General features: G+C 37.9%; 1 protein-coding gene across 1 annotated transcript; it reads left to right on the top strand.

Moving 5' to 3' along the window:
• Positions 1-212: 212 nt before the first annotated feature.
• SERPINB2 (serpin family B member 2) lies at positions 213-13534 on the top strand (the record flags this gene model as incomplete). The annotated part of the gene is made up of 8 exons (XM_080684833.1): positions 213-257; positions 4465-4641; positions 6666-6782; positions 8800-8928; positions 9439-9556; positions 11900-12042; positions 12636-12800; positions 13130-13534. Exons 2-8 carry the CDS (start codon positions 4474-4476, stop codon positions 13532-13534), a joined length of 1245 nt encoding a protein of 414 aa, XP_080540959.1. The 5' UTR covers positions 213-257; positions 4465-4473.
• Between the last annotated feature and the right edge of the window lie 225 nt (positions 13535-13759).

Genomic DNA, 13759 nt, shown 5'->3' with positions numbered 1-13759 from the left:
GTGTAGATATTGTCAAATTCATAAGTCTCTGAGTGACGTGATCCTCCCAACAAATTTCTGAAATGATGCCTTAGCAAACAAACTCTTTCTGAGTAAAATGTTGAATCACTCAAAGGATACAGATTAGAAAGAGAGAGAGAAAAAAAATTGCTCTGTGGGAGGGGCCATGCTTTATAAAACCAGTCATCACCATGTCTGAACTCTAACAACTCTTGGAGGACCGTTTCCTGTCAGACAGCACCTCAGAGAATAGCAAGGTATTTCCATGACCATCTCTATGAACTCTGGTTTCATTGTTTCTCTTCCCTCATTCTGGTGTTACTAATATAATGAAATTTAAAACGTGGGATGTTTTTAGAGGATGAGTAAAAATTTAGTGGTGCTTTCTTGTTTAGTTGTTTAACTGAAAATATTTTAGTGCAAGATTTGAAATAAATATATAGCCGTTCAGCACTCCCAATAATGAACTCAGCATCAGAAGCTCTTTTGTAGCATGGCTATGATAGGTGTGTGTGTGTGTCTTGATCTTGAATCGCAGAAGCCAGCAAATGCCTATGTAACATTAAGCAAACCAAAATGTACATTAAATTTGTGATGTTAATTTTTTTGAGCAGGTTAGAATATGTATATTCTTTACTAGCTAGTGTTTTGACACTGAATTTAATAAGAATAGCTAAGTTAATTAAAACATTCATTTAAGCAATTGAAAGTAATTTATCAATTGTATATACATATTTAAAAAATTAAAAGATGACTGAGTTTTCATCTAAAATAATCAGAAATTAAGTAGCTTTTTGGGTTGGGTCAGTTCAATACCAGAATATATGTATTGGATTTAGTTCAATATTTGGTCAATTTAGTGAAAGGGAAAAATCTGCCAAACTTGTTGTTGAATTGACTGAAGTAATAGTGCAATAAATAATTTCATACTCTGCAAACAGGCAATTATTCACTATGAAAGTCATCAAATACCAGAAACTGTTTTTTTTTTTTTTTTTTTTTTTGTGTGTGTGTGTGTGTGTGTGTGTGTGTGTAGGGGGGTGCATTTGGTCATTTTGAACAGAAATTTTCCTTGGAATTATTATTTTCTTTGTTCTTGTGGATTTTTGTGATCAATTTCAAACTATTTGCATTGTGTAGTCACAGAAATTTTTGTTGTAAATGCCACAGCAAGTTCAAATAGAATATCCAGTGCCAACATGAAGAGGGACTATGGTGGTTGTGGCACCTCCCAAGTTCTTCATGACCTGTGCCAAGTTTCAGTGGCACATTTGTCAACTTGTGTAGCAGGAACTGCCAAGAACGTCATGGAGCCCCGCCCCACATATGCTTTCCATCCTTCTTTTCAAGGATAATATTAAACATGAATTACGGGCATAACACTTAGGAGCTAATGAAGTTGTATAACTTACTCTTGTTAAGAAATTCACAACAGGTGCTACCTGTTCTGGGAGATGGTGCTATTTGATGTCACTTTGTGACTTTAATTTACATTGTCTTAGGCGGATTCCCACTCAGTTGTAAACCATGGACTTGTCTGAGGGTCACTGGACACTGTATATGTATGCCTTCAGAGATTTCTAAAACAATAAGCTTCTCAAGCCTCATGTAGGAAAAGCCCCCATCTTGCAATCAGAAGGCTGCGATTTAGTTGAGACTTCAAAACTGACTGGCTGTGCAATCTACATCTTCATATTTTCATCTGTCTAACAGGAATTACTATGCTTTGCTGGGGACAAAATTATGCTAATTAAAACAACTCAGTTGAAGAAATTTGGTAACTGCAATATAGACATTAGGTATAATTTTCATGTTAAATGCAGTTAATTGTACCTTATTTTAACAATAAAACTTCAACTCTTTTTAAGAGAGGTAAATGCATTGGGGATAATTTAATTTTGTCCTTATCTCCTTTTTTCCACCTAAAATCCTAACTTGGCATTAATAGCCCTCTCTGATAGTTTCTCTTCACACTTAAATTTTGTTAGTGTCCATGTGACTGACTATGCAGGTTTTTAAAAAGAATTGTCTGCAAGAGAAACCTACATTTACTTTTCTGGTTCTGACAACTTATTTGTTTTTCTTTTCACATGGGTTAAAGAAATATTTTGTTCATTAATTCTCAGTTCATTTCCAAAATATTGAGATACTTTACAAAAAAATCTACCCAATAAGATTATAAAGATACTTTAAAATCAGAAAACGGAAGAGGAAATACATTTCTGAGCCACTCAAATTAATCTAATCTCAGTGATGAAGCAAGAGAAAAATATAGTAACTTTACTTTTTACTTAAAAAGCCTTCTAGGAGCATTACAGACTTGCAAACTTCCTCTTCTTATTTCCTCTTTCTAGCATTTCTCAAGTGCGAAATTTGCCTAAACTCTTTTTTAAAAATATATTTTTATTGATTTTAGAGAGGAAGGGAGAGGGATAGAGAGATAGAAACATCAATGATGAGAGAGAATCATTGATCAGCTGCCTTTTGCACGCCCCTACTGGGAATCGAGCCTGCAACCCAGGCATATGGCCTTGGCTGGAATCAAACCTGGGACCCTTCAGTCCACAGGCCGATGCTCTATCCACTGAGCCAAACCTGCTAGGGCCTTGCCTAAACTCTTAACACTGTAGAGTGAAGTTGAACAGCAGCAGGTGAGTCAGTGTGGCACATTGGATAGAGTGGGTTTTTGAAACAGACCTAGGCTTGAATCCCTGCACAATTACATACACACTGTGTGATCTTATATAAGTTAGTTAACCTCTCTGAGCATCAGGATGGAACCTATACTCTCAAAGAAGATCATAGTATCTGCCTTATAGAGATCCTATGAAGATAAAATGAGAAGAAGAGGTGAGGGAGTTTCAGAAACAAGTTTTACTTAATTTACTATTTTGTCTTGGTAACATACAATCAGGTGGTGTTTCAAATAAGAAATGTTGATACAAAGTGCAATCACTTTCTTAAAAAGAAATGTTCATGACCCAAGTGTTCACAGAAGACATCCATGGATTAGACAGAGAAGCAAGTGCTGGCCCAGGTTGGGAAGCCCTGCTGAGTGAGCCTAGGTGAGAGCTGCAGGGCATGCCTCAACCTGGGGGCCTCCCAGCTCTGGGAAACCACTTCCATGAGTCGGTTTCCTGTGGAATGATGAGTGTCAGTGTTGTTTGGTATACATATATTTTGGTAATTGTAGGGTGTGTTATAAGCCATTACGAAAGCATAACATGCAGCCAGAAAGAAGATCATTGGCCAGTACCCACAGATACTCCCACACATCTGGGCGTGCCCAAGCATTTGGCTGCATGGGAAGGCTTTGGTCATGGAAGGTGTGTCTGTCATTTTTCTTCAGATGGTTGATCTGGTGTGTGTGTGTGTGTGTGTGTGTGTGTGTGTGTGTGTATGAGATATCTAGGATCATTCCTACAGTGCTACCTTCATTGAAAGTATAGGTCCCATCCTGATGCTCAGGGAGGTTAACTAACTTGAATAAGGTCACACAGTTTGTATGGCATTGACTTCGTTGCTAGCATGTGACGGGGGAAAGGAGCCTTCCCAGCACTCCCAATAATGAACTCAGCATTGGAAGTTCTTTGTAGCAAGGCTGTGATAGTTGTGTGTGTGTGTGTGTGTGTGTGTGTGTGTGTGTGTGTGTGTGTGTGTGTGAGTAGTGTGAGGGGGTGCAGATATGGGTTTGACTATGAAAGCTCCAATCCTCAAAAATGAGTCTAAGCCACTTCCACAAGCAGGATATTTGAAAGAAGATTTACCATCTCAACTGGGGACAACATGAATATGTGTGCAGTTGGCATGTGTTTGAATATGTGTGGATTTTCCTGTGTGTGTGGTGTGTATTTGCAGGTGTATCATAGAGGTTGAGAGCATGACCCTGGAGTCCACTCACCTGACTTCAATTCCTAGTCAAGTGACATTGGTTACTTTTCTCATCTTCTCTGTGCAGTAGTTTCTTCCTCTGTAAAAGAGGAATTAGGGTTTCCTTGTAGGGTTTCAGTAAGTACAAAATGGTTAGTACAGGTAAAATATTTCGAACAGACTCTCTTACATAGTAAGACTCAGTAAGTGCTATTTATTGTTATTGCTGTTATTATCATTATTATTATATGAAGTGTCACTACTCATCATAAGACTGTTCACTACATCTTGGGATTGGCTGCAAAATTTGCAGAATCCAATGCAAAAGGGAAATGTAGAGCCCTTGTTTAAAATTATTGAGAATTTCAAGATGGTAAACAGCACAGTTTTGCACCAAGCTTGGGGCCCATATGGCTGCATGGGTCACATGACCCTAACACTGTCCCTGCTCTACTTCTTGTTGTTTCATGAAGGCAGAACAGAGAGGAAGCCCCTACCCTGTGCAGAGTACAGCCTGTACTACACCTCTGATGACATCCCCAAAATGTTGTCTCCTTTTTTAGAGATGTATTTTCTTCCTCACTTTCATTCTAGATTGAAACAATGGAAGACCTTTATGTGGCAAACACAATTTTTGCCATCAATTTCTTCAAGCATCTGGCAAATACAAGCACCACCCAGAATCTCTTCTTCTCTCCATGGGGCATCTCGTCCACCATGGTCATGGTCTACCTGGGTGCCAAAGGCAACACTGCAGACCAGATGGCAAAGGTAAGTTTCTGTTGAAGCTCCAAATAAGGACTGAATGATTCCTGAACCAAATTGTTGAATTGCTCTGAGTGTGAGCTTGCGATATCTTGACAATCTCAAGGTCAGCAATTATCACCTGCTATTACAACATTAGTTCCTTAGATTCAAATCTACAAAATAGGCAAATCATGAACCATTGACTGTAGATAGCAGAAGGCATATAGGAGTTTCTTATATTGCAGGGCTGCAAGTGATGAAAACTGATAACATCTTACATTATAATATTCTAATGTTTGAGAGTGTTTTGCATTCTCTATATCTCTTTTGTGTTTGTTGCTTATTACTGGGATTAATTACTCCTAATAGTTTTAAGAGAGTGTCACAAAAGGAAAGAATGTCCCAGAGCAGTGGTCATCACACTCTTGGAGATACAAGGAGAGCAATGTTGACTCAGCCATGTTATCAACCCTGTGAGATCATGTCAGCAAAATGCAGCCTGGCCTGATGATCAGTCTTCAAAATCAAGATGGACAGGGTGTCCGGCAGCTGGTTTCCTTCCTGAGTGAAGGGACAAAACTCAGCCAGGGGACCCTTTTACTGAGTCTAGGGCCTTAAAAATACATTGGACTACTTCAACTGCACATTGCAATATTCCTATGGGATGAATTCAACACATTGAAAATTCACATGATTCTATTATCTCCTAGGTCAGTGACCCAGACGAGGTCATCCTATAATTAAAATTCTTTTATACACACATGTACATGAACATTAATATTGAATGCTCTGGTTACTCACAGGCATATATTGTGCTTTCAAGTCACACCAAAGTGCCGCTGGCTACTTTGGGGTTTCCCGTGAGAATTGTACCTGAGTGTGTATATCCTTCCCAAGTACACGGTGACCCATTTAGAATGGACCTTGTTTGAAGAGTGAGAGTGTTGGCCAATGTCCTCGCAGGAGGAAAGTGATAGCTGCATCCTCCCTGTGTTTGTGGCAGTTTAAACATCAAGACTTACAACAAAACTCAATTTGCTCAACTCTAATGGCAGCAACATTTTGCAACCTTCCTTCCTCTTTATTTTCTTTGCCTTAAAAAAAATAAAGACAGTAAACTGCACAACTTTAGAACACATCAGGGTCTTAATTTTGTAAAAGTAAAGAAATCACTAGCACTCTGAAGCAATATATTTTGAGGGCATAAGCTAAATAAAGTACTTTAAGTTGTTAAAATAAAACCATTAATTTTGATACCAAAAGAAAATTAGCTTATGGGTTGCTCTGGGCCCAAGACAGTTTCTCTGTACCTGAAAAGTGCTTGAGCACATGGGACTATGCTAAAATTTTAAATCATTTTTTGTTGTTGTTCTGCTGCATGTACAGGTTTTAAAATTCAAAAGCAAATTTGGTTAATTCCCTACTTAAAGCAAGAGGAGAAGCTCTTTGGCTTGGAGGAGGGAGCACAAACTTTTGGAACAAGACCTATCTGTGTTTAAAATGGTGGCTTTGCCAGTGCTTATGAAGTGTATGAATGAAGGCATTGAAGTTCTCTGAGCCGAGAGACTAATGAGTAATATATATATATATATATATTGTGTGTGTGTGTGTGTGTGTGTGTGTGTGTGTGTGTGTGAGTAGTGTGAGGGGGTGCAGATATGGGTTTGACTATGAAATATATATATTATATATATATATATAATTATATATATATATTATATATATATATATAATTATATATATTATATATATATAATTATATATATATATAATATATATATATTATATATATATTATATATATATAATTACTCATTAGTCTCTCTCTCTATATATATTAGTATAAAATACATCATACTGATTCCTGTGAGGAAAATTTAGGTTGACTGACACATATTACATATAAAAAGTATCTGTGCTTGTATCCCATACACAATGACAGGGAACGAGACATCGGGCCACTAAGAGGTACCTGTTGGCAATGGTTTAAAAGTTAAGTAATTTAGCAGGAAAATGTAATGTAATCATTTCCTCTAATTCCAATTGTAGGTGCTTCAGTTTAACAGTATTGGAGTCCATGAAGTGACCCCAGTGACCCCAGAGAATGACACCAGCTGTGAGCTCATGCAGCAGATGCAGGTCACTTATCCTGATGCTATTTTGAAGGTATCTGACTCATTCATTCATATTTCTTTTGTACTTTATTTCTAAAATCTTCTTATCTTAAAGTCATGACCTTAGACTGAGAAGGAACTTAGTACAGATCTCCCCACTTTCAGAAAAAAAAAAAGATTCAGAATCCTTAAGTAACTATTCTAGGGTCTCACTGCTAAAAAAGGATAGAGCCAGAGCAGAATCCAGACTTCCTGACTTCTAGGCCAAGACTCTTTCTAAATTATGTCACACCAACCTGCCTCTAGTTGGGTTTGTGTAATTTATTCTAAAACTATGATAGACTCCTAGAATACACAAGCATGAATGCAGACTTCCAGAGGAGAAAGGATAAGGAGTGACAAATAGTTGACGAATGAAGAAGGTCAGGATCAATGACTTCATAAGAGGCCAATGACCTTTATATATCCCCCATATCTATCTATCTATCTATCTATCTATCTATCTATCTATCTATCTATCTATCATCTATCTATCATCTATCTATCTCAGGATGTATGATCTTTTCTCAATACTCAATTCATTAATTATTAGCTATCCAGCTGAGTTATAGGAATGGACACAGATGTGTTCCTATTGGTAACCAACTTCCATAATTACACTCCTGAGAATGGTTATGTGGCAATATCTCCCATAGTTTTCTGGCTATTGCAGAGGGAATTGTGGGCTAAAGGAGGTGGAGAGGGCCCATATATAGAGATCCAGCCGGGTCTCTGGAGACAGCTGTCTGTCACCTGCAAGTCTTCTGCTTTGACTGAGTCCCATGTCCATCATCCTGTTTACAAACTTTAGGTACAGTTCTATGACACGTGCTTGAATATTGCATTGTGAGCCCATCAACCAAAATCAAATAATGTCTTGTAAAGTAACATTTGAATATAAAAATTCCTTAGAGACCTTAAGGTTTACAAAACTATAGAAGAAGCCTCACTTTCTTCTAGAATGTTGGTTATTTCATGGTAAAATCCAATCTATGGGCAAAATAATGAAACAAGTAAAACATTATCTTATATGTTTTGCACCACATCCATATCAAAAGTATTTGTTCAGAGATTCCTCTTAAGTACCAGAAAAAAGTATATGTTAATGCAGTATTTTCTTTTTTTAAAAAATAAATCTTTATTGTTCAGATTATTACAGATGTTCCTCTTCTTTCCCCCCATAGCTCTGTAGATTTCTCCTCTTTGCTTGGGGTTTGGAAGTTGGAGCTGTCTGACCCAGCTGCAGTGTTAGGTTAAGCCAGTGGTCCGCAAACTCATTAGTCAACAGAGCAGCAAACTGCGGCTCGAGAGCCGCATGTGGCTCCAGAGCCGCAGTTTGCCGACCAATGGTTAAGCTGCAAAAGGGCAGGCTATTCATATGCAAAAGCTGCTGCGCACAGTTTGGGTAGGTTTGTAAATTGGGTGGGGCAGTGTCTCAGGGAATCAACAGGGCGTGGCAAACAGTGATGGCTGCCAGTCAGCTGTCTCTGCGTCTCTGCGTCCCACGCACCAGCGCAATAAACAATGATTCCTGAGCTGAGCGCACCTCTGCAGAAAGCCACCCTCACTTTCCGACCCGATGCCAGACAGTCCAGCTTCTCCCCGTAGGAGTCTGGGTCCCCAGAGTCTCGCTGGAAATGAGTTCAGAGCAGTTGGGAGCTTATATCTCCTTCCCGACTGAAAAAAACAGCACACCCAGTCGTCAGCCTGATTCACGCGCCTCCATACCTCTGCTTTTCCATGCCTCTACAGGTCCTACTCGGTCTCAATGCGCTTTTTTTCTCTCCTTCTAGTTGTAGAACTTCTCCTCAGCCAGCTTTCCCGTGGTTCTGGGTGATAGTCGTTTTGTCTTTTATTTGTAGTTTTGGTGTGGTTGTGAGAGGTAGCACGTACAGGTGTATACCTTATGCTGCCATCTTGGTTTTCCCTCCAGTATTTTATTATTGTATAGAAAAAAATACCATTGCTTAAGAAAGATCTTACTTAGCAGTCCCATGTCATATAAAGAGAATCCCTCCTTTCTGTTCAAGGTACAAGCTGAAAACGCAATCCATTCAGGCTTCCATGCTCTCATCTCTGCTATCAATGAGACCAAGGGGGGTTACATATTGGAAAGTGCCAATAAGCTGTTTGGAGAGAAGACTGCGCAATTCAAGGAAGTAAGTGTATTTCCTGTTATTGAAATTCAGGGACCTAAACCTGCAATGAGGTCACTTTCAAAGCTGTTCTCTAGGATTCATGCTTGTAGGGAAAGTCAGAATTGCACAGGGCTCCCTAAGGCTCCCTAAGGCCTTGGCAGTGTCCTTGTGCTCCCCCTGTTGGTACTTCTCTACCTGCTGAGAAGGTAGAGAAGTAAGGAGGAATACAACTGACTTCCAGAGTCACTGTCTGCAAGGTCCACCTCCTTCTTATTCGCTGTCTATAATGTGAATAATGCGGGAGGGCAAATAGTATTGGGACTGGAGTGTGGGGAAGGAGGTCCACTGACCTCCTTTATAATCTGCTTAAAATTTTCTTTGTCAGCAGCATCCCCCCATAGTCAACCTCTGCCCCCACTGCACCCCAACCTCAGGCCCTCCAGTCTTGACAGGAAGCCCATAATGCACAATTGCACCAAGGCTTGTTCAGCATATATTCTATGTAACCTCCTGCATTTTTCTGCTTTAAAGGAATACATCCGACTCTCTGAAAAATATTACTCTACAGAACCCCAGGAAGTTGACTTCCTAGAATGTGCAGAAGGAGCCAGAAAAAAGATTAATTTCTGGGTTGAGACTCAAACCAAAGGTAAAACCAAGGAAATATTTTCTGTTCTTTCCACTTAGAAAATTGAATCTATTTTTTAAAACCATCCTTGAACTTAGTCCTTAATCCCTTAAAATTCATTCAACCCTAGTTATTTTGGTTAATGCAACCTTATTCTTTTTTTTTTTTTTAAATATATTTTATTGATTTTTACAGACAGGAAGGGAGAGGGATAGAAAGTTAGAAACATCGATGAGAGAGAAACATCGATCAGCTGCCTGCTGCACACCCCCCACTGGGGATGTGCCCGCAACCAAGGTACATGCCCCTGACTGGAATCGAACCCGGGACCCCTCAGTCCCCAGGCCGACGCTCTATCCACTGAGCCAAACCAGCTAGAGCAATGCAACCTTATTCTTATTTAGCTGAGTGGGTGTTTTAATTGAGGGCTACTAATAGAAGACATGTTTAATACGCAAATAATTGGATTTTTGATATTACATTAGAATAGAATATGACAGATGGCAGGTGTTTTCAAATATAGAAAACATCAGGATTGAAATAATTGTGACACTCCATCCACTGTGGACAAAAAACAACCAAAAAAAAAAAAAAAAAAAGGATTTTCTTAACTTCTCAGATTAAAACATCATTTCCAGCAATAATTTTGTGTCTTGATTGCTTAGCTACCATAATGGGGGGAAAAAGCACATGAACTAAGTGCTATAGAATTTAAAATATTTTTGTCTCTCTGAAAGTAGTTGATCTATTTATATTACTTCTCCATTTCCATTCTGGATTTTTAAACCACTGTTCTAAAACACCGACAAACTGCTGCCACAAAGGAGATGGGAAAAGTGAAGATTAAAGAAGTGAGAGTAAAAATGAAGTGCAAAATTAAAGACACATGGAAGTTATGTCTTTTGAGAACAGCATAAATTTTCTCTTTAAGCATTGTGCCAAATGGCTGTAAATGAATATCAGTTGTATTGCTAAAATGCCAAGGAGTAATTGGGGCTGATTGTTTTACCAAATTTTATAATTTGAGAGAATTTTCTGTTTTATTTGTTATGATCAAACACTAGTTTTGTCACATGCATCATAAAGTTAAATAAAACGTTAGTAGATTTCAATAGCAATCAAGAATTTTAATTGCCTGGAGAATGTATTGAATGGAGATATTGAGCAGATATATTGAAGCTGGTCAGAATACAGTGACCTTTTTATTAGTCCTTTTTCTGTCAGTAGGACTGGAGGGTGGAGGACAGTGGAGACAGAATCCTAACTAGCTTACCAAGAAGATTATTAACCTCTCTCACAATGGTGTTCTTTTGTGTAAAATGGCACTCATACTCACCTAATAGAGTAGTTGTGAGGATTAAATAAAATAATCCATTTAGTGGTTGAAATAATGCAGAGGAGGTATTCACTATAATGGGCTATTTCTTAAACAACTTAAAAAAAAAAGCTTTCATGCTCAGATGTTTTCATTTCTGAGAACCTTCTCTAGCTCACTCTTTTACTTCCTTTTCTTTTTTTGTCATAGTACTATGCATTATTTAGCTCTATTATAGAATTTATCACACATTTTTCAGAACTGATTTTGAATGCCACTTCCAATAATACTCCCACCAGAACATTTCCTCCTTGCTCAGCTCATGAATCTGCATTACTCCTTGTATAGGTCTAGTCCAGCCGTGGGCAAACTACGGCCCGCGGGCTGGATCCGGCTGTTCTATCCGGTTCTCTTGCTCTCCCCTCTGCTCCTTTACTTTGAATTTATTTTAGTTCACACAAACACTCCATCCATGCTTTTGTTCCGGCCCTCCGGTCCAGATTAAGAACCCATTGTGGCCCTCGAGTCAAAAAGTTTGCCCACCCCTGGTCTAGTCTAAACTTCCAAAAAAATTGTCTTGAGTGAATCAATGGGTCAGACCCATAGACTGTCTAGACCAGATCTAGCAGGAGCACTATGTGACATAATGTGGAAAGACACTATTATCTTCCTTAAGAGAGTATATTTCACTTCCAATGGAATTAAATAACTTTATGCAACTGTAAAACTGAGAAAACAATATAAAAGGAAGTAAACATTTCCACTGCAAATTTGATAGTAATTCTAAATTTTAAATCCATTACTTCTTCATTTTCCCTTGAATTTTGGAAACATTCTGAGAAATTTGCTCTGATTTTTACTTATGCTTTAAATAAATAGAGAGGGAAACTTGAGTTTGAAGATCAACATCTCTGTAGAGTTTTCCAAATGTGTCTTCTGAGTTAAATGGCAGCGCAAAAGATTCAAGAAATTATAGCAATTTCACAGTTTTTGATCATGAGATCTAAACAGACATCTTTTTTTCTTTTTCTTCTTTTTTTTTTTTGTAGGTAAAATTTCAAACTTGTTACCGGAAGGTTCTGTAGATTCCTACACCAGGATGGTCCTGGTGAATGCTGTCTACTTCAAAGGAAAATGGAAAACTCCATTTGAGAAGAAATTAAGTGGGCTTTATCCTTTCCGTGTGAACTCGGTATGAGACAACAAGACAGATTTTCCTAACATGTATTGTAGGGTCTTAGACAAGACAGAGAAAGAAAAAATAGAGACCACTTGTTAATGTCACTACATGATGTGCTAGTTATAACTTATGGACATTGGATAGTTCATTAACTCTTTCTAGCTACTGAATACCACTCAGTAATTTTATGAGGTCATAAGAGTAATGATGAAAAACCATGGGCTTTATACTTAAATCCTAGACTCAAATGTAGGCTCTACCACTTACTTATGTTCCATGAATTCCACTTCATAATCAACAAAACTTGGATAATAATAATATCGAACTCCAAGGGTTATTATAAGGATTCAATGAGGTTTAGCAGAGTTTTTGGCCCATGATAGGTACTAACAAATGTTTTAGTATTATTATTATTATTGTCCATAATGGGTGTAATCTTGAAAAAGGTAATAAGATCAGAATATTATATACAAACAATTTATTTTGTTGATTTAAAAAATATATTTCTTAAACACTAAAGCAGAACCCATTCTCTTTTATGTTAAATTGCAAGTCTCTTGATGTATTAGTATTAACTTTCATATTTTACTCTTTAATCACTTTAGACTCAGCGTAAATCTGTACAGATGATGTACTTGCATGAAAAACTGAACATTGGATACATAGAAGACCTAAAGGTTCAGATTCTAGAACTGCCATATGCTGGAGATGTCAGCATGTTCATATTGCTTCCAGATGAAATTGCTAATGTGTCTACTGGCTTAGAGTTGGTAAGCCATTCCAACTTTAGTTGTTTTTGACTTCTGGGACTAAACTTGCTTTTTATGATGAACATGTATACATCTTAGGAAATTGTGTGCAATTTCTTACATGAATATATGAATTGGTTGATAGTAAGTGTGGCTTGTCTCAAACTTTCATTCATTTTATGTCATACCTATTACCTTCTTGCAAAAACTTTACCAATCTATTAAACTTTTATATCACCCACATTGTAGTAACATTAAAGTCACTGATTTTTAACATTAGACTTAGAAGTTGTTTTCCTTCTTTTCTAAGCACTCACTGTGTTTTTGTTTTTTAACTTTTGGATTTGTAGCTGGAACATGAACTAACTTATGACAATCTCAACAACTGGATCAGCAAAGACACAATGGCAGAAGATGATGTTGAGGTGTATATCCCCCAGTTCAAATTAGAAGAGCACTATGAACTCAAACCCATTCTGAGAAGCATGGGCATGAATGATGCCTTCGTCAAGGGCCAGGCCAATTTCTTAGGAATGTCAGAAGGAGATGAACTGTTTCTGTCTGAAGTGTTTCATCAAGCCACTGTGGATGTCAATGAGGAGGGCACTGAAGCAACTGCTGGAACCGGGGCTATCATGTCAGGTAGAACTGGCCACGGAGGCCCACAGTTTGTGGCTGATCATCCTTTCCTCTTCTTTATAATGCACAAAACAACTAAGACCATTCTCTTTTTTGGCAGATTTGTGTCACCCTAAAATTGGAAGTTTCTGTTTCTATACAGAATTTTGTAGCATGAGGTATAAGCCTCAGAATTGCTATAAGTACCAAAAATGTAGGGACTTTTTCTATGTGTTTCTGTGTTTCTGAACAATTTCTACTACACACTAAATATAAATATAGAAATAACTAGACAACTGTCAATCATAACATTGCAACCCTAAAATGGGATGATGTCGAATTTAGTTCTCCCTTATTCTTTG

This window comes from Plecotus auritus (genome assembly GCF_963455305.1).
Source record: "Plecotus auritus genome assembly, chromosome: 8".
In the NCBI taxonomy this organism is placed as follows: Eukaryota; Metazoa; Chordata; class Mammalia; order Chiroptera; family Vespertilionidae; genus Plecotus; species Plecotus auritus.
This window is presented reverse-complemented; position numbering and strand designations above follow the sequence as displayed.